At 41.3% G+C, this 19,917-nt stretch overlaps 1 protein-coding gene across 1 annotated transcript; it reads left to right on the forward strand.

Annotated features, from left to right (window-relative positions):
- Positions 1-2,564: 2,564 nt before the first annotated feature.
- EDN3 (endothelin 3) lies at positions 2,565-19,384 on the forward strand. Its single transcript, XM_074920202.1, has 5 exons — positions 2,565-2,863; positions 3,284-3,524; positions 17,571-17,735; positions 18,244-18,348; positions 19,271-19,384. The coding sequence occupies exons 1-4, from the start codon at positions 2,812-2,814 to the stop codon at positions 18,314-18,316; spliced, it is 531 nt and encodes a 176-aa protein (XP_074776303.1). The 5' UTR covers positions 2,565-2,811; the 3' UTR covers positions 18,317-18,348; positions 19,271-19,384.
- The last annotated feature ends 533 nt before the right edge of the window (positions 19,385-19,917 follow it).

Here is a 19,917-nt window from a genome sequence, read left to right on the forward strand (position 1 = left end):
TTTTGTGACTGCTATATTTATTAAATAAAAAGGTCTCAAGGCATTAGGGAGTACATGACACAACCTGATAGTCAATGTAAATGAGAATCAGGCCCACAATGTCCAGAAGTATTAATTCCTTTGATGAGAGTCTCTTTCTTTCTGGAGAGTCTATGTCTTATCTTCCTTTAAAGCTTACATGAGGTCATTTGACCAAAACCTTGCCCTTCTTAATTTCTGAACCCTGATAGCTAATTTCAGAATATATTTTATTACTTGTTTTGTTTACACAGCACTCAGTATCAGTGCTGATATGGTCTCCCCTGGCTTTTCAGAGATTAAACATCACATGGAACAAAAAGTAGAGCAACGTAGAAGAGGCCTTCAAAATATCATTTTAAAAAATAGAACAATATTTTTAGGAAAATGGGGTTAAATTAATTCACAATACAAGACTTCTTTTTCTGCTATAAATCTATACATATGATATAGCTATGTAGTACTAATTTTAAACTTTTTGTTACTGCGATAAATTTACATCATTATTAACAAAAAAGAATATGTCGCAACGAGGAAAATTAAATTAATAAATCAGAATTTGGACTCATGTCATCGTTACTTATTACACCAGCAACATACAACCAGTACTTCCTACTCACTGCAGTGAGTAGTTCTGTTAAACAGCAGCTGTACAATAAATCTCTATTTTTTTTTCCTTTTTCAGATAAGTTAAAATGCAATTATAAGCATATTTTGTCGAAATCCTGTATCCAGCATTATCAGAGTACAACATCTAGAACTTCCTGATTTGAAGCAATTATTTTTCTACTTATGTAAAGAATGGAAATAGCTTCAAAAACTTTCTTTTTTTTTCAGCGAAGTTTTGCCATGGTATTTTTCAAAATAGCAGCAGCTATACAACTGTGAAGCCTAACTGTAACTCTGCTGATGCTTGGAGCGCACGGCTTTAATACTCACAAACACTCAATCCAGCAAAGCAAACTATGTAAACATTCAGGTCACGGCAGTTACTCATCCTTAAAGGTAAGCAAGTGCTTACTTTCCTAGATCAAGCACGAACTTCAAAATAATGCTAAATTCAGTCAGATCTATTTTCCCCCCACAGTAGTAGTTATGAGAGCTTTAGCGACGGCAGTTAAACTACTGAAAATTAGTGGAGCTCAAATCAAGAAGGTACTTTCACAGTTCTGTGTCAGTACTTGAATGTTGTCAATACCTGAGCAAACCACTTGCAGCTACGTCCTCATGAACTGCACTCACTGCAGTGGGTGCAAACCTTAGAAATTTACTGAAATCTTGTCTTTTCTAACAGGGTTTTGGAGACAGGGCATGACCAATGCTTCTGACATTTCAATTCCATATTGCATAGTCTTGTGATTTGCACAAACTGCGTGAAACAAAAGCAATATTTAAGTTTCCACAGAGAGCTGTGGTCTTGGCAGAACTTGAGACAAAGGAACTTTCTAGCTATTACCCTGCGTTTGATGACCATCATGCTTTTGTTATTAGCTGAGAATATGGTCAACTAGAGTCCTCCCACAAAACTTTCCAGCTGTAAAAACTGACAAAAGGCAAGGTTTGATGAATTGTCAAAACCTCACATCTTAATGAGGGTTTTTTTTGTAATGCAAGTGTTGTTACTGAATGCTCCACAGCAGAAGCTGGAATCGGGGCAGGGCTGGAGAAGAATGCGATCCGATAGGGACAGCGTTCCTCCTTCGCCCAACATAACCTGAGTGATCCCGCAACTAGTTTTCTACTCACAAAACAGATTTTAGTGAATATGTCAAATTGGCACGATGTGCAAAAGGAAATTTGGCTGCAGCGCTTTGTGTTAGCTGAAACATTCTTTAATAAAACATTTTGTTTTGATTCAAAATATTCACGATTCAGTTTGTTAACCTTTCTCCATGTGCTATCTATGACATATGTTTCCTATAACAGGATATATTACACACACTACTGTAAGAAAAGATATAGCCAATACCCTTAAACCTTCACCTATTATCACTTAATAGCTGATAGAATACTAGCAAATGGGGCCACATGCTGGAGTGTTTTTCTAGGCACAAGTGGCAGGTACTTCACGCGGTATGAAATCCCCTTTTACCTTAAGTTTTGCCCTCTAGGTTGGTTTATCCACAAAGGAGTGTTCATAATGCACGGGGGGAAATCAAGTATTAATAAATTGGTGACTTAATTTCACCTGGAAAACAACCCCAAACAGCTCCCCAAACCGTAGCCCAGGTTGGAGCCCAAACCTGGCGTTCTGCCGCCCAAGCAGTTCTCTGAGCTCCTGGAATCACACCCAGGGCGAGAGCAGGACATCACTCCAAGCCGGGGAGGCAGCGCAGCCCCGGCCCTAACAAAGGGGCCGGAGCCCCGCTCCCGGGGGGCGGCTGCCGTGTACCTGCCGCGGGGGGGCCGGGGCGGGAGCGGCCACGGCTGCGCCGCGGGGGAGGCAGCAGCTGTCCGCGGGTGGGAGGCGTCTGCAGCTGGGAAACAGCAGCTCCGGTTTCTGATCAGATTTGGGGGTGGGGTGGGAGGTGTGTGGGGGAAAAGCCAAGCGATGGATCTTCCCTTCTTTTGACAACACTCTCCCCTTCAGGACTAAGTCTGCACTGGAGGAAAATAACTGCCAGGGAGAACCACTAATCACACCTCCGCGTGGGAACTAACTCCGGGGAGCAGCGTGTGCCGCCAGCCCCGGGACATTCCCCGCCTCGACCCGAAGTGATTCCTCCTGCCACGGTTCAGTCGCCCCTGCAGTTCACCTTTGCCTGCAGTCAACAAGCGTGCAATTCGGGTTTAATGGAGCTGGGTTTATTGTTCCTCTTTGGACTTACAGTTACGTCGACTGCAGGTAATACGAATTTCTTTCTTTGCCACTTCCACGCATGCACACAAAGAACGGCTGGGTTTGGGGTTTTTTTTCTTCTTCTTCCTAAAGGCTGTAAAGCGATAGCCCGCTCCGATGCGTGCTAAATAAGCAGAGGCCAAAGACATCGTTTGGCCGCACGGAGGTTTAAAACAAAAACACTCGCTAGCGATGCGCCCCAAGCCTGGGGCGGCCACGGGGGCCCCCCGCCACGCTGCGGTAAATACAAACATAACGGTGCTTTTACCGGCCCCGAGACTTGCCCGGGACTGGCGCTGGGCCGGGTCCCGCTGCGAGGGGGCTGCGCTGGGGGAGGGGGCTCTGCCCGGGGGGGTCGGGGGGTGCCGGGGCCGCGGGCTGGCGCCGGGGGGAAGCTGAGCGCTGCTCTTGCCTCCCGCGGTGCAGGGTCCGCGCTGCCCCGGCCTCGCTCCCCGCCGGTGCCGGCCGGCGGCGAACCGCGCTCGGCGGCGCTGGGGCAGAAGGAGCGGGAGGAGAGCGAAGCGGCGGCGGTGCCGGCCGGCGGCAGGGCCAGGGTGGACGGCGGGACGCTGCGGCGCCGAGCCCGGCGCTGCACTTGCTACACCTACAAGGACAAGGAGTGCGTCTACTACTGCCACCTCGACATCATCTGGATCAACACCCCCGAGTGAGTGAGGGCGGGCGGGCCGCGAAATGGCGGGTCGGGCTGCCCGGGGGGCGACCCTGGCGGGCAGGGGGCGGCGAGGGGCCGCGGGGCGGGGGTCCCCTGCCCGGCCCCCGGGGGGGGGGGGGGGGGGGGGGGGGAAGCCCGGGCGAGGGCGCCGCGGGCCCCGCTGAAGGCGGAGGAGCCGTCCCCCGCCGGGGTCGGGGGGCTGAGGGGAGCCCGCCGCGCTCCGCAGGTGGCCCGGGTTCCGCTCAGCCCAGTTCTTGCCCTCGCCGCCTTGACACCTGCCGGGCTCCGCGGGGTGGCGCGGCCCGGGGGGCGCCGGCGGGGCAGGGCGGTGCGGGGCAGGGCGGTGCGGCGGCCCCCGGCGGGAAGGGCGCGGCGGGCGGGGGGCGGCACGTGCGGGCTGTTCCCGCCCCAGGGCGGGCCCTCGGCGGGCAGCGGCCGCCGTGGTGTGGGGGAGAGCCGCGCGGGGGAAACCGTGCGGAAAAGTAATCCGACGTTAAAGTAATTTTTCAAAATCTCAATATACCAGATTTAAGATGTTGCAGAAAAGCGTCTTGTACAATTACGTTTTATGCTCGCCATTCCCATAAGTTTTTGTTTCAACATGTAATAAACGCAATTTTGAAAACGTAACATTTCCCATGAATTGGAGATTCTGAGTTTCACACAGGTCAGCGGGGGTGGAGCACGTACACAGAAAAGCAGGGTCTGCTGCTAACAGTACTTAATGAAAACAAATCCTCCAGGAAGAGTGACACTTTGCCTACATCCTAGAGGTTAGAGGCCTCCTTTTCCTAGACCATTGTATATATCCTGTCTCTCTGAGTAACCAAAACAGTCTTAAAGATTTGTAAAGCTTTTCATAGGCTAATAGGTTTCAGTTCTGTAGCAACCACAGCAATCAGCTCATTAAAAAATAATCAGGAGATCAGATGAATCTAAAAACATTTATTCTAACAAACTTCAAGAATTGAAGATCTTGGGAGTGTATGACTATGAACTTTTACACACACCGTCAAGTACTCCACTGACTACAGCTTGGGAACAGCTGTACTAACTCAGATCTGCCTTTGAATCAATTGCGAAGCTTTTAATTGGATTAAAATAACAACAGGAATACAAAGATAGAAAGTAGCAGTAAAATAGGTTAAGTCAAATGGGGTTTAGGGCGCTTAATTTGTAAACTCGTGTGTGTCCTGGCTGGAGGCCATGTCTGATGACAAGTCTTTTGAACTTCTACTAACCTGTAAGTATCATGTATTCACACAAGTCATTCAATTCTTTAAGTTCCATACTTGCACTAATCCACCACAAGATTACTTAGAATTATTTTAGCCAAATATTTATGACTCAGTATGTTTAAGTCAGAGCTCACCGGTGAAAATGGGGGAACAACGTTCCTTTTCCTCTATGCACTGAATAAATACAACTCTGCTAATTTTAAATACAAGCACACCCCCACCACCACCTTTTTTTTTTTTTTTTTTTTTTTTTAGGATATCCTGTTTTAAATCTACAGGAATAGTAGTTTTCATTCCAGTGGGAAAAATATTTACTCTACATTAATTCAGTGATGTGGGGAATTCTTTCCTACCTGAAAATCTTATGCAAACATCACCAAAGAAAGAACAATAAATAGAGATACAATGTTTTCATTAGACCTATAGCATTAGCGATGAAGTATGTGTAATAATCCAAATATTAAACAGGTGGGGCTGTAAGTCTCTGCTTTCTTAACTGAAGTCAGTTGTACATAAAATAATAGCAAATCTCTCAGATATGTAAAGTCCTATCCCCATTGTCCAGTGAATATGTTAGCCTGTCATGATTTGATGTGAAGTGTAGGAAATTCTGATTATCACACTTAATTTTTATGCCACGTGACTGGACATTTCTATGCAAACTATAGAAGGAATATATTCAATTTCCATATTAACTATTCACATGGAATGATATGTTTTAGCTACTCTGCTCCAAAGACATCAACCTGTATAACCTAATAACACTGTTGGAACCAGGTTAATCGGGCTGCTGGAGGCCTTCTGGGGTTGATAAATAGTGAGTGGGTAATGGTGGAAAGTAGGGGAATTAGTCCTGCAGGAACTGGATTTTCTGGAATCTGTAAGTGTTCATTAGAACTGGAGAATGGAGGTCCTCTCAAAGTTGGCTGGCTGTGGTGTCTAGAGATGGTGGGAAGAGCCAGTGCTCCTCTAGCTGTTCCTGAGACTTGCCTGGTCTGAGCCAGCAAGGTGAGCAGTGAAAGGAAAAGCTGTTTACACGTGAGGTAGATGTACCAATCTCCTTCTAAGCCGAAAGAGCAGTCTCAATTTTCAAAAATCCTAGGATTCTTCCTAGGAATGCCTCAATGTATGAGGGCAGAGGTAGTCACTGAAATAAGTATGTATGGAGATGTTCAATATTTTGGACCATGTTCAGTGCAACAGAAGCAGGATTAAGATTTCATGTCACACGTCTGGATGAACAGGCACTCATTCAGGCCTGGTGTCCTACCTGGAACTATGTCTCAGTAAGTCAAACGGTACTTCTGGATGTGAATGAGAGAAATCAGGCCTGCTTGTGCAATTTAATAGCCCAAGCAAGTTATGCTACTTCTTTTAAATGGAACTAACCACTGGATCTGTACAGACTGGCTGTTTGTAAATGGAGCTTTTATGTTACCGTTGAATGCATGTTGTTGAAAGTTTTTATATTTACTGAAAATTTGGCTGAAGTGCAACTTTGAGGACCATACACACAATGGGAGGCCATAAAGATGACGTTAAAGATTGGAGAAGTTTTCCTGACATCTGTTGATTCTGATCTTTTTCCTGCTTATTTTACTTATCATATATTTTTTGGTTTTATTTCCTACATCAAACATTACAATTGTTTTTTATTATTTTTGTCTTTATTTCCCCTGACTTACATCCTTTACCTTATCATTTCTTATTCCCATCTCAAATTCCTTAATATTTTCTGTTTCCAGGTTACTCTTTCCTCCATACTTCAAAACCAAACTTTACTTCCTTCTCTGTCTCTTCCCCGCTTTTCCCAACAGAATATGCTGTTAAGCATTGTTGTAAGAAATTCAGAACAAATCTTGGTCATGGCCAAGGAGGACTCCTTTCCCGGAAAAGTGGTTAAAGTTTTTATTGAAACTGTTGGAGGCAGAGTGATGACAGAGGGTCTGTTCCTGTCATTGCTGAGAAACCACTTAGATCAGCAGGGTGACAGTTGTAGAAAATTATAAAATTACACAATATGCAGCCTCTGACTCTGCAGCTATTGCCAATTAAATGAGAAATTATCTCTGCACACGTTTGAGTATTGCTTTATACCTGTCCGTGACCCACTGCTTTTAGACCAGACCGCTAAGAGCACCAGTGTTACTTTGACATAGTGAGTCTTTTATGCTGGGGACAGTGAGAGCCTTAAGTGGAAAAAAAGACAACTTAAAGTCAGGTAAGTCAGAGTAGAATAACGCAGCTATGTGGTGTAGACAAGGGTTGCATAACAAAGATAATTATAACCTGGTAAATTGTTCTTACTGATAAGATTTGATTACTCAGGAATTAGTATGCAATGTATTTTTTTTTGTCAAGTGATTAATTATGCTTATCTTGATCTATAGCTACAGACACATTTTAAGGAAGAAAGAATGAATTATTTTTTAAAGACTACCCACTGATGTAATACAGCCACAACTTGATGCTTAATTCTGTAAGTTAAAGAAAATATAGGCAAACCTTCTAGGTCTGCACTTCTTCAAAGGGGTCTTGTATTTCAGTATGAACTGAGCTTATACATCTGACAGCAAAATGTGGTTCAATTAATGACATTAATGTTGCTGCGTGAAGCTTTAGAGATGCTCGTAATGATTAGTAAAAGATTAAAAGGTGACAACTATAAGAAAGCGATACTGTCAAGAGGATACAATATCAGATAATCAAGCGGTCTTTAATTCTGAAATAAAAGAATTTACGGCAATAATCCACTTTTCAAAGGACACTTTTCAAGGGACAATTAGCATAGATCCACAATAGTAAAGTTACTTTCTCACTCAAACAAAGCACCGAAAATAATAGTTTCTTGAAGTGTCTAAATCAAAAGAAAAGTTGTTTATTTTTTTCTAGGTGATGCCTTATTTCAGTATTTGCTGTTATGCTCAAAAGAGAAGTAACTGAATGAAATTATGTGACCACATTATAAAGACAAGCTTACATGCTGATCTAAGAGTTCTGTCTGCCAGTTTCATGAATTTCTGAATCAGTAGAATTGGATGGACAAAATGAAAGGCAGAATTTCATCTAACATCTTTGGTTTTGTGGCTCTGATCCTCTGCACTTACGTATGTTCTGTTTCCTCAGTGGAAGGACAAAGGCATGCACTCACTAGTAAGTGTTGCTTTGCTCTGTGTGACATATTGGTGGAGGAACATGGTGAGTGTTTCCGAGTGTGTGGTTACATGGTGACACTACAAGGATGTGGTGTTTTGTCACTTTAACAGAGAAGAAATTTGTAACATATGCAAGTCACATATTCCGAAGTGGCTATCACAATTTAGCACTAGGTTGACTCCAGATAGTTCCCCTGGAGAAATCTCTTTTCCTGACCTAATGAGACCACCCGCTGGGATGAGAAAGGCTTTTCATACACTTTCATTTTTGTGGTCTTTCCTGAAGGTGCTGACAAATGGGTCTGTTAGGGGTCCAGGACTTGTCAGAAGATAAACCGACAACAGCAGCTGATTCCACATACAGTCAGCTCTCTGACAGTTATAAGTTAATGATCTTTGCTCACTACTGGCTTAGGTCACCATCAGAAAGCCAATTAGAATGAACATGTTTGTACCCTATCATCCCTTCACTCATAATTTTGCTCATATATAGAGAGGAATTGATGTCTTTGGATGTTGTTACAAAAGAGAAGACTTAAGACAACCAACTGGATACTCTTGTTCTAACTGTATTCTCTGCTGGCTAACTTTTCCTTTATAACATCTTTTTATTACCTGCATTTCACTGATGATTAAATTTTGCTGAACAGATGCCCACGTAACGTAATTTAAAATGCTTTTCATCCTTATGGTTATTAAGTGGTATTATAAAGTATTAGTTACTCCATTTTTTGAGGATTATCTTCAGTATTACATAAATGTAGATGATGTCCTGTATATTACTGGAAGTAGAAGTACACAGCTAAAGATCTCTAGTTCAGCAAAACAATTAAGCATGTGCTTATAATCTTAATAGATCAGACTGAAAATACCTGCTAGCCAAAGGCATGATGATAAAACTGGCTGCCAGCCAGGCAGTTCAAATAAGGAAGCGGATCTGTTAAACAGTGCACGTGGTTAACCGTCAGAACCAAGTGCCAAAAGTGATGAATCTTCTGTTGAGTTGATTTTGGTTTTCTGAATGAAGTTTTCCCTGGATTTTGCATACTTTACTATACACATGTGCACTGAAATCTCTTTGTCTTACATGTGTGGATGCTACCAAGATTAGACTATATATATGCACTGTATGGCCTAATGTAGCCTGAATGTTGAAGGATCAAAAGAAAAATCTTAACAGGCTAGTAAAATTTGAAATAACTATGGAATCTATGGTCATACTGGTAGAAAAAATAACACCCATAAAGCAGATAATCTTCCTTATTTCCATAAATTCCTTTTAACTTTTTCATTTTTTTCAGTTAACAAATTTTTGTGAAAATTTAAGTGAGGGATCATAAATACCTCTAATCCTAAAAATTGGAGTATCTTTGGTGTTAAAAAGCTGCACAAATCTTCACATCAAATGAAGAGTATTTCAAATATATTTACTGAACACAGTAATAGACTTCTGTTGTTATTGCAGTGTTTTATCATGGACAAACTGATTTGATTTTTAGGTCTATTATTCAAACTTAGTTATTCCCGCATATTTAAATTGTGCGGTGACTTCACCCGTTCAGTGTCTTACTGTGAAATATGCACAGCTTGTATGCCCCCCGCCGTCTAAAAGTAGAATATATCCTCTTAGTCTTCCTGTAAAGCTTATTTACAGTACTCACAGTATTGATATTTTAACAGCAGTATTCTCAGAAAGACTTGGAATGATTTGGCTTTGCAGATTAAAATCCCATGTCACAGCGGGAGCTGGCCCTGCAGAAGACGGGGTCAGGGATGAGACACACTAGTAGCTAGTGACTCGAAATTTCACTGCTGCTGCTTGTGTTGGTCTAATTCTAAGAATAAACAGTCTCGAGGGCTGTCAAACCACAGTCACTTTCATCAGTCTTAAATTTTAACACCATGTGTTTATTTTCCTCCAGGTTTTTGTTTTATTTGTTTTTAAGCCAGCAGTGGATTTTGAACTATACACGCTGTGGAGAGTGGTAGAAACATGCATGAGAGTTTGCGTTCTTTGTGTGCATGGTATGGTGGCTTCAGAAGCTAGCAATAAGTACTCTGGATTGTAGTTTGAAAAAGCTTCATCTATATTTTCCAGCTGCTCTGCCTTTTGGGATTTACCTCAGTGTACTTGTGTTAGAACCAGCCCACTTACTAATGATACTCCCTGCAAGAGGAAGAAAAAGTAATAATGGGAGTTTGGGCCTCACAGACAGAAACTGCTGCACAGGATTTTATTTATTTAAACTAACAATCATATATCTTGCCACAAAACTGGGAACAGATTAGGATTTGAGGTACTGAAGGATATGAGCAGTGTCGTTTTGAGAGAGGTATTTCTGCAAAACAAGGGCTCAGTTTATTAGGTCAGGTAAGCTCTGCCCAGCCTCTCTGGGTGTGGGGTGTTAATGGAAAAATGTGCACCCCCCTGCTTGCTTTGTATCGTTTACTTCAAGAAATGTATCTCAGATTTTCACTCAGATATTTTTTCTGACCATATTTGAAACAGAAAACACATAACAGTCCTTTTGACAGCTACAGGAGGAGAATGACTAGTGATAAAAACCCTTCAGATTCTCTCACAGAGAGAAATTAAAGAACTCCAGTGTTCAGTGAAACTGGATGATGAAGCAGATGTGTGCAATCCTTAGCTTATTACCTAAACTAGCTATTACTGATTAACTATAATTAATTTGGGGTCTTCACAAATTAGCAAGTATTACTTAAAGAGTAAGACTAGGAAAAAAAAAAAAGTGAAGGTTAAACCAAATCTAGCAAGATCCTGGAGGTACATCTTTTTGGGTAACAGTAGCCTGTCAGGTATCTAGGAACAATGACTACTACTAAATTGAGGATGTGGAAAATAAAGGTGTGGCTATAAAGGATAAAAGTTTGTTTCCTCTGAAAATAATTTTAACTGCAGAAAGCTACTTAGAAAAAGTACAGCTTCCCTGAATGGAGCTTGTGGTCAGGATGACAGACCAACAGGTCAGGCACTACTTCGATGAAGGTGTTTTACTTCTTAAATGATGATGACGGGGATGAGAAGGAAGGGATAATACAGGAGGTACACTACTGTGAACTCTGTTGAAAAATATGCCTGTTACAGAAGGAGTTGGAGCCAGCTTTCAGAGCAGCCAATGAGCTCTTCACCTACAGAGCTACACAATATTACTGCAGTAGCTTTATATGAAAGTATACACAGGAATATCTGTTATTTCCCCCAAGCATCTTTCATTCTGGAGACATGTTTCACTCGGAGGATGTTAAATTTTTTACTTCCTTTTCACGTTCTTTGTTCTCAGTGGTCCTTACAGAGATCTCATATGTTTTAAGATGGTCTGAAAACACTGGAGGCTGCTGGGAGCTTTGCTGGCCTGGATGCATGCCAGAAAATATATTGCTGAATACTGAAATCGCAGCATCTAAGATGATTGCTGCAACCCCCTCATCCCTTTGTTTTGGCTGAAACTCTCAAGTGCCCTGGAGGTATCTTACTGTGTTTAAGTGGCTGGGAAAGTAGAAAGTAATAGCAGCTCATAGGTCAATTATAACATAGCATGAGAAACTCAGACACATGTTATAAAAATTAAAATAAACCAATTGGATTTGTCTGCCTGAATTTTGCATGTTCACTGTAGTATAAATGAGGGACAGCAGGACTTGGGCAGATCATACTTCCCAATTAAGACGGTTAGTAGTAATCATTCAATGGGCATTTGTTTCTGTGGGAAGTTTTCACCTGTATCACTGGTTCAGAATGGCTGTTTCATTATTACTCAGTACCTCTTTGTCAACAAACAACTGCCCAGCTCTATTAATTTAATGGCAAAAACTTGCTTCAAGAGCTAGCTGACTTTAAGGAGGAGAGCTTTTGCGATTGTGTTTTGTGGACACAAAGTACAGAAATGATCTATGTTATTTCAGCATCTGAGTAGCCAACCTGCAGATATATACTTTTTTCTTTTAAAATTCCAGGAGAAACATTGGCTGGCCTAAAGATTGCAGTGTGTTCCTTCCATTGCAGAAATCAAAAGTATGTTTCAAGTGACGAGCACACTGTGCTTTGATTAGTTTCGTGCTGCTCTATATTATACCTGGAATTATCTTCAGATAACAGATCTGTTTCACTGACTAATCATAATTTCATCATATGGAATAATTCCAGGTACTGGAGAGTTGCGTTAGCATCTTCATTTTTTTGCATACAGAATAAAAACCAAATATCTTATACTGAAGAAGAAACTATTTCCTTAAACTCAGACCTTCTGTAATTTAGGAAGTGCTTTAAAACTGAGCATGCAGACTTCTATGCACTCAATCCCTGGCTGCAGTAATCATACTGTTAACGGAACTCTACAAGAGGGTCACTTGCATATAAATCTCAGGTTTGTATGTTGCTACATAAATACCAGTTCAAGTAGTACCCTGGAAAATGATCCAGAACCTGTGTTGATGCAGAATTGCATAGGTTGGCTTGTTCTCCACTTTGTAGATAGGTAAGGCATAAAGGACACACAGTACACATTAACTCTTAAATATGTGGAAACCCATTTCACTGCTTCAGGATAATTTTGTTCTCCTAAAGGAAGAAACAATGCGTATTGAGTTAAAGGTCAGAAATTCAAAATTTCTTGTGAAATGTAAATGTTAAAATATTTTTAAAATCTGTGGATTTTGCATAGAAATTTCCAAAAAGTTTATAAATGACTCTTAGCGAGTACTTTGGCCGAGGACCTGGTCATAACCGCAAGGAACACGGTGTAACAACTGGTTGTTGAGGGTCAACGGAAGCCTAGGAGATGGCCAGCCAACAAATCTACCTCTGCCTACCTCCTCATCTTCACTGCAGAGACGCAAACTGCCCTGGGTATATTAGAAGTATATTAAAAGTCAGCAAGACTAAAGAAAACAAATGCCTCACCTGAAATGTATAGCAGAGAGACTTCTTAGCAACACAAATGCTTGGTGACAATTCCATGTTGACAATAATTCCCATTCAGCATGTAGAAATTGTGATTCTACTTACTTCATTTTGAACCTGAGCATCTCAGCACCATGAAAAAAACCCCCAAACCAGCATTTTTTAATCACAGGTAACAATCTAAGATGAAGCATGCTGTTAGGCAAATGCTTCCGATACTTGTTCTACATAATCTCTTCGGCACGTCTCACTTCTGAAGTGCTGAGAAAGAGGCATGAACTAACTTGAAATACGACCATTTTCAGCTGCTGGAATGATAACCATACACGCACTTACATTTACTTAAATGTTGTGATTTATGAGTTACATCAGTAAATGAAAGGCAAGAAAACTTTTTTTTTTGTTCTTTCTGAATACTGTTGGAAAGATGCTGGTTGCTATTGAAGTTTATGTGTTTTGGGTTTGAATTTTTTGATTAGAAATCAAAGCCAGGCGTACTGGGAGAATGATTATATTTCCATCTCTGATTGATTGGCAAATCTGCACATTAGCTTACATAAAAATTTTTGCTTGGGCGTTCTAGATAAAATTCTTACCCTTGAAATGTCATTGCATTGGCATGTATTTCTGGACCACTGAAAATGAAGTGGTCTTGAATACATTTTCCAAGTTATGAACATGATAAATTTAATAGAACATAAGGCACTTCATTAGAAAGCTCAGGGCTATGATTCATGGTTCTTACCACTTTGTAATTGTACTATATTCTCCACCCCTGCCTGTTTGCTGGGATTTACTGTCTCTGAAGAAGGACAGCAGACTGGTAATGGGCCCATTCCTCACTCACTGTGGTTCACATACTGATGTGTTAAGATAAAATTGAAGTTGATGACAACTCTAGTTGGTCACTTAATTTGCAAACTGCAGCAACTGAGGAATAAAACACATGCCTGCCTTCCTCTCTGGCTATTCAGGCAAAACCTCTGACACAGGGCACACTGCAGCTCAGTCTCAGAGAGATTCTGATTTAGAGAATTAGAGTAAGAAAAACCAGTATCATGTTTTAGAAAAGTGGACTTTTTAACAAGGAACCACTTTAAATAATGAGAATAACATACCACAGTATTTTATGTCTTGTTAGCACAATGTGGATGACATCTGCAAAAGCTGTAAAAAGCTTCTTTATCCTCTGGCAATCTATCTGCCATAAAATAGTAGTTTCATGTTTGGCTAGAACAAACAAGAGTCATCTTTTCATTTCAGCCTAAATCTGGATGGAAGTTGAATAACAGAATTTTACCAGACGGTTTTCATAGAGGGTTTGCCACTTTTAAAAATACAGGAACCTCCTCCTGTTTCTGTCTCTAAATACCAGCCATTACTTCATAAAACCCAAGAATGTATAAAAATATGACCATACAGTAGTTATTTATAGAATTATAGAACAGTTTGGGTTGGAAATGACCTTTAAAGGTCAGCTAGTCCAACCTCAACTTACATCAGAAGTTACCTACATTAGCCATTTAGCATATTCATTATTTTAAGGTAGAAGGCAGTATAGAAATTTATTAATACTCTTCAATTATCACATGGGACTCACCTAATCCTAAAGACAACAAAAAGCTTTTTAAATGACTCTTTGAGAAGGGGACCAAAAATCAAGTCTGAAAGTCTTTTTTAAGTCTAACAGGCATATTCATGGTGTCTCCCAGCGTCTGGGCATAACCATAGAATGAAGTAAGTAGTGAAAATATGCAACAGTTTTTGCATGTGAGTGAGGCAGACCAGCATCTGCTAGAGAAAGACCATCTCACAGTCTCTGACACACAGAAATACTGCTTGTGATTTTCTGTCTCTCAGTATGATTTTATGATAAATCTATATGTGAGATGTGCTTTAGTTCATGCTATGAAAGATGAGATGAATTGTTACAAGCTCGTAAGTAAGTGCAGAGGTTTGAATGAATTATTTGCATCAACTGTACTGATGTTACATCAAAAATTTTTGCAGACATTAGGAAAATAATGTTCCTGAACCTTTCAGCCCACCATGAGCGTGGGGAGAATGGAAGATTTTCAGCTTTCCAATTAATAGTCTAATGATGTTTTTATGAAAGCAAATGAAAAAGTACAACTATGTGAAGTTAGTGGTTCCAAACTGATTATTCAGGCTTTGTGCTGTAACCTTTTTGTAACCCTTCTGTATCTAGTCTCACTTCCTCTCTCCTGCTTTTTTTTTCCCCTCCACTCCTCTTTCTCAATTTTGAACATGAGATTCTCTTCAGATTTTTAGTGTTTGTGGATTTGTGCCTTACTTAACCCATCCCTCAAGTACACAGGAACTTTTATGGGTCTCAAGAAGTTCCATGTGGTGTACACCTGCTACCAGTTGAGATTCTTTAACAACTTGTAGGAGAATAATATATGACATCAGTCTAAACTATCTAGCACTTTTTGGAGATGTTAGCAGGCAGTGATGAAGCGTGTCCTTTTCTGATAATAATATTAACTATAACCCATTAAAGAAAAAGCATGCCAGACTGCTGGGAAATAAAGAACTACCTCTTACTATTTCCTGGTGTGCTGTGATACAGAATATGATCTCATGTAGAAAAGTAGTAGTAGATACATATGAGGAAGATTATCTATCTGTTTCTCACATTTATATCTCCATGGGTCATGTTCCAAACATGATGCAGTAAACAAATCATGCTGACAGTTTTCTCCATTTCTGAATGATAAAATTAATGGCAAATCAATGTCAACAACGACATGATGTTACTTATCTGGTGGAAATAGGCACAGCTCCTTTATCACTTCATACAAGCTATGGCACTGAACGTAACAATTTTTGTGCATTTGTGGTGGGTAGCCAACACAGTTGGTGGGACCGGATGAGATGCCTCTGCGTGTCCTGAGGGAACTGGTGGATGAAGGGGCTCAGCCACCATCCATCATATTTGGGAAGTCGTGGCAATCCAGTGAAGTTCCCACTGACTGGAAAAGGGGAAACATAACCCCCATTTTGAAAAAGGGAAAAAAGGAAAACCCGAGGAAACACAGGCCAGTCAGCCTCACCTCTGTGCCTGGCAAGATCATGGAGCAGATCCTCCTGGAAACTGCTGGGGCACATGGAAAATAAGGAGGTGACTGGTGACAGCCAACATGGCTTCACCAGGGGCAAATCCTGCCTGACAAATCTGGTGGCCTTCCACAACGGGTTAGAGTGTCAGTGGATAAGAGAAGAGCAACTGATGCCATCTACCTGGACTTGTGCAAAGTATTTGACAGTCCTGCATGACATCCTTGTCTCTAAATTGGAGAGCCATGGATCTGATGGATGGACCACTCGGTGGATCAGGAATTGGCTGGATGGTCACACTCAGAGAGTTGTGGTTAACAGCTCAATGTCCCAGTGGAGAGCAGTGACAAGTGACATTCCTCAAGGGTCAGTGTTGGGACCGGCGCTGTTTAACATCTTTGTTGGTGACATGGCCAGTGGGATCGAGGCACCCTCAGCAAGTTCACTGATGACACCGAGCTGTGTGGGGCGGTGACACGCTGAGGGAAGGGATGGGCCATCCAGAGGGACCTGGACAGGCTGGAGAGGTGGGACGGGCAAACCTCATGGAGTTCAACAAGGCCAAGGGCAAGGTCCTGCCCATGGGTCGGGGCAATCCCCAGCACAAACCCAGGCTGGGCGAGGAGTGGATGGAGAGCAGCCCTGAGGAGAAGGACTTAGAGGCGTTGGTTGACAAGAAGCTCAGCATGACCAAGCGATGTGCACTTGTAGCCCAGAAAGCTGAGCGTGTGCTGGGCTGCACCCAGAGCAGTGTGGGCAGCAGGGCGAGGGGGGGATTCTCCCCCTCTGCTCCGCTTTGTGAGACCCCCCTGCAGTGCTGTGTCCAGCTCTGGGGGCACCAACATCAGAAGGACACGGATCTGCTCGAGCAGGGCCAGAGGAGGCCATTAAGATGCTCAGGGGGCTGGAGCACCCCCTGTGAGGACAGGCTGAGAGTTGGGGGGTTCAGCTGGAGAAGGCTCTGGGGAGAACTTAAAGCAGCCTTCCAGTACTTAAAGGGGCTACAGGAAAGGTGGGGAGGGACTCTTTATCAGGGGGTGTAGGGACAGGATGACAGGTAATAGTTTAGAAGTGAAAGAGGGTAGATCCAGATTAGCTGTGAGGAAGAAATTCTTCCCTGTGAGGGGGGTGAGGCCCTGGCACAGGTTGCCCAGAGAAGCTGTGGCTGCCCCCTCCCTGGAAGGGTTCAAGGCCAGGTTGGACAGGGCTTTGGGCAACCTGGGCTAGTGGGAGGTGTCCCTGCCCAGGGCAGGGAGGTGGGACCAGATGATCTTTAAGTCCCTTCCAACCCAAACCATTCTGTGATTTTGTGACTAAAGGAATAAGCAATAAAATAAGCAATAACCTGGGCATATATTTGTATCAGCTGTTAGGTAATCAGAATTCTTTTAGATGGGTAGTGCAGTTGCCAATTAGTTCTGCCAGTTGACCTGATTGTCTGCTGCTTTACGAAAGCCTGAGTTGCCTGAACAGAACTTGTGATCAGTTATAGGGTGACCTCTTTACATAAGCATAGTTTGATTTTTGTGCCACTATTTATTGCTTTGCGTCAATAGATCTATTTTCTAAAAGAGAAAAAAAATAGGGGAGTATAATTTTAATTGGCTCCTAAAATATATAATATTTGTGATTCTCATAACAGGAGGACTGTGCCATATGGGCTGTCTAACTACAGAGGCAGTTTTAGAGGCAAAAGGTCTACAGGCCAGATTCAAAGTACTTTCCAGTCTTCATTTCGGTGTTCTTGTTTGGATGTGCATGACAAACAGTGTATGCAGTTTTGCAGAAGAATGCAAGACAGAAGAAGGTGAGTATCTTAATATGGCAGACTGTCTACATGATTTGACTATTTCATGGAGATATTAAATTTGTATGTATCAAATGAAACAATTAACAAATATATTGATTTTAAATAAGATTCTTATCTTCAGTTGTGGTGGGTTTATCGAGGCCAGCAGCCAAGCACTTACACAGCCGCTTGATCACACCCTTCTTAAGTGGGACAGGGGAGTGAATAGGAAGAATAAAAGCAAGAAAACTCATGTGTCACAGTCAAGGGTTTAATAGGTGAAGGAAGGAGGCCAGAGACAGATACTGCTTTGAATTTTATATTTGCTGTTTCTTTTTATGATGCATTTTTGAAACAGCAGATCTCCTGTCCAAGTAGGGGCATGCTTAATATGAAATAATAGTGCATTATTTCAGAATGTTTTATCTAGCCTAGTGAAGAATATGACATTGTCGTTTTATAAATGGCTTGGTAAGGGTAATTGATGAGAACACAGTGACAAACTTAGAAAATCTCTCTTCTTCAGAAATTATGGATCAATGAAAAAGACAGAGGAGAAAGACCAATGCAGGGAAGAGGAACACACTTTCATTCAGTAGCACAGAGAGTTCGGAGGATTCTGAACAGGCAGGTATGCTACAGATGTTTAATGTTGAAAAGAAATATCAACTTTCCATAAATTTTCTTTGTATTTGTAGAACGCTAAATTCTTTCAACTGAATATTACCCCTTTTTGCTAAATAAGGGTATTATTTGGCCTATGATTTGTTTGTTGTTTTTTGAAAATTCATTTTTTAAAATAACTTTTAGTATACACAGAACTACTACAACCTTCTTTCTGCTGATACAGTTCCTTCAAGTGTTGGATTCTTTGGCTATAAGCCAATACATATTTTGGCAACAGTCCCTCCCTTTTTTCTTTTTTTAATTTTAGGGCAAGGGCTGTTCCTGTCTATCATCTTTTTGCTCATTTAGCACTGCAACAACTTAAGCTACATGTCCCAGTGCAGTAGTGCTTCAGTAAAACTTAAAATTGTCAAGGTAAAGTAACTGAACAAACTTTGTGGAAAAAGTATTTGAAGGGAAAAATAAATCTACTTTAGATGTCAGATATAAAGAGCTTAATTTGACCTAGTAGCCAGTTTCAAAAAGTTCCAGTTCCAAATCTACCCTCAATGCTGTTTCTGCATACAAAATGCACAATGATATCAGGATAAGCAAATACTTGTAGTTCTGAGTAAAATGAAACAGCCATTGGAACTAGAAAAGTTAAAAGTAAAAAAAAAAAAAACCTCAACCAAACAAAACCCAACAAAGTCACCCTATTACCCAAAATTTTTAGCTATGAAGGGAAGCACTTGGATCGGAAGTCCCCAAGCTGAGTTTATTCTATGGTTATCTGATCAGAGATTGTTAGACAACTGGGTGGCATTCACTCTGTGTATATATAATGAAGGAGATGAACCATAGTTCTATCAGGTAACAGAAAGTCAGTCATGAATAATTAAGCAGTTTGGTTTGTTTTTTGTTTTGTTTTTGTTTTGTTTTTTAAGCTTTAACGTTTATTTGCTGAAGCTCAGAAGCAAGAATTTAAACTACAACTCTCCCTTGAGATGGACAAACTTGATGCTTCAGTCTGATGCCAGTGGAGAATTCAGCAGTATGCAACACTTTCATTTCAACAATGCCACTTTGAGGGCATGTGAACCTGTATGAAGAAGCTTTCTCCCATGCTCCCCTCGCGAGAGTCTTAGTAAAGGATAATCTTTATCATGTAACCTGGCAGGGAATGTATCAGTATTGAAGAAAAATTCAAAGGCAGATCCAAACTTCAGCAACACAAAGTTTCAGGAAAGGTTTTGCCTATGTGATTTTAAAAAGTACAATAGAAACATACTGTTCCACTTACTGCTTGCTGTATGTCTGAAAAATCCATCCACAGCTTTATGCAGGCAACTGTAATTGGAGAACGATGAGTTAGAGAGAGATTGCCTATACATGAGTTCTCATTAAGAATAAACAGATACAAAATATTTCTCTTGTTAATGTATGCAAGCCTGAATCCTCATATTGTAACTTCGTGGCAGATGTTTAAATGACAGTATCTATGCAGAATAAATATGAATGGCTAATATAAATATTATTATAGACTATAGCAAGTTAAGAGTGTACATTGAGTATTCAATAGATTACCTAATTT

The sequence above is a fragment of the Athene noctua genome, chromosome 16, assembly GCF_965140245.1.
Source record: "Athene noctua chromosome 16, bAthNoc1.hap1.1, whole genome shotgun sequence".
Lineage (NCBI taxonomy): Eukaryota > Metazoa > Chordata > Aves > Strigiformes > Strigidae > Athene > Athene noctua.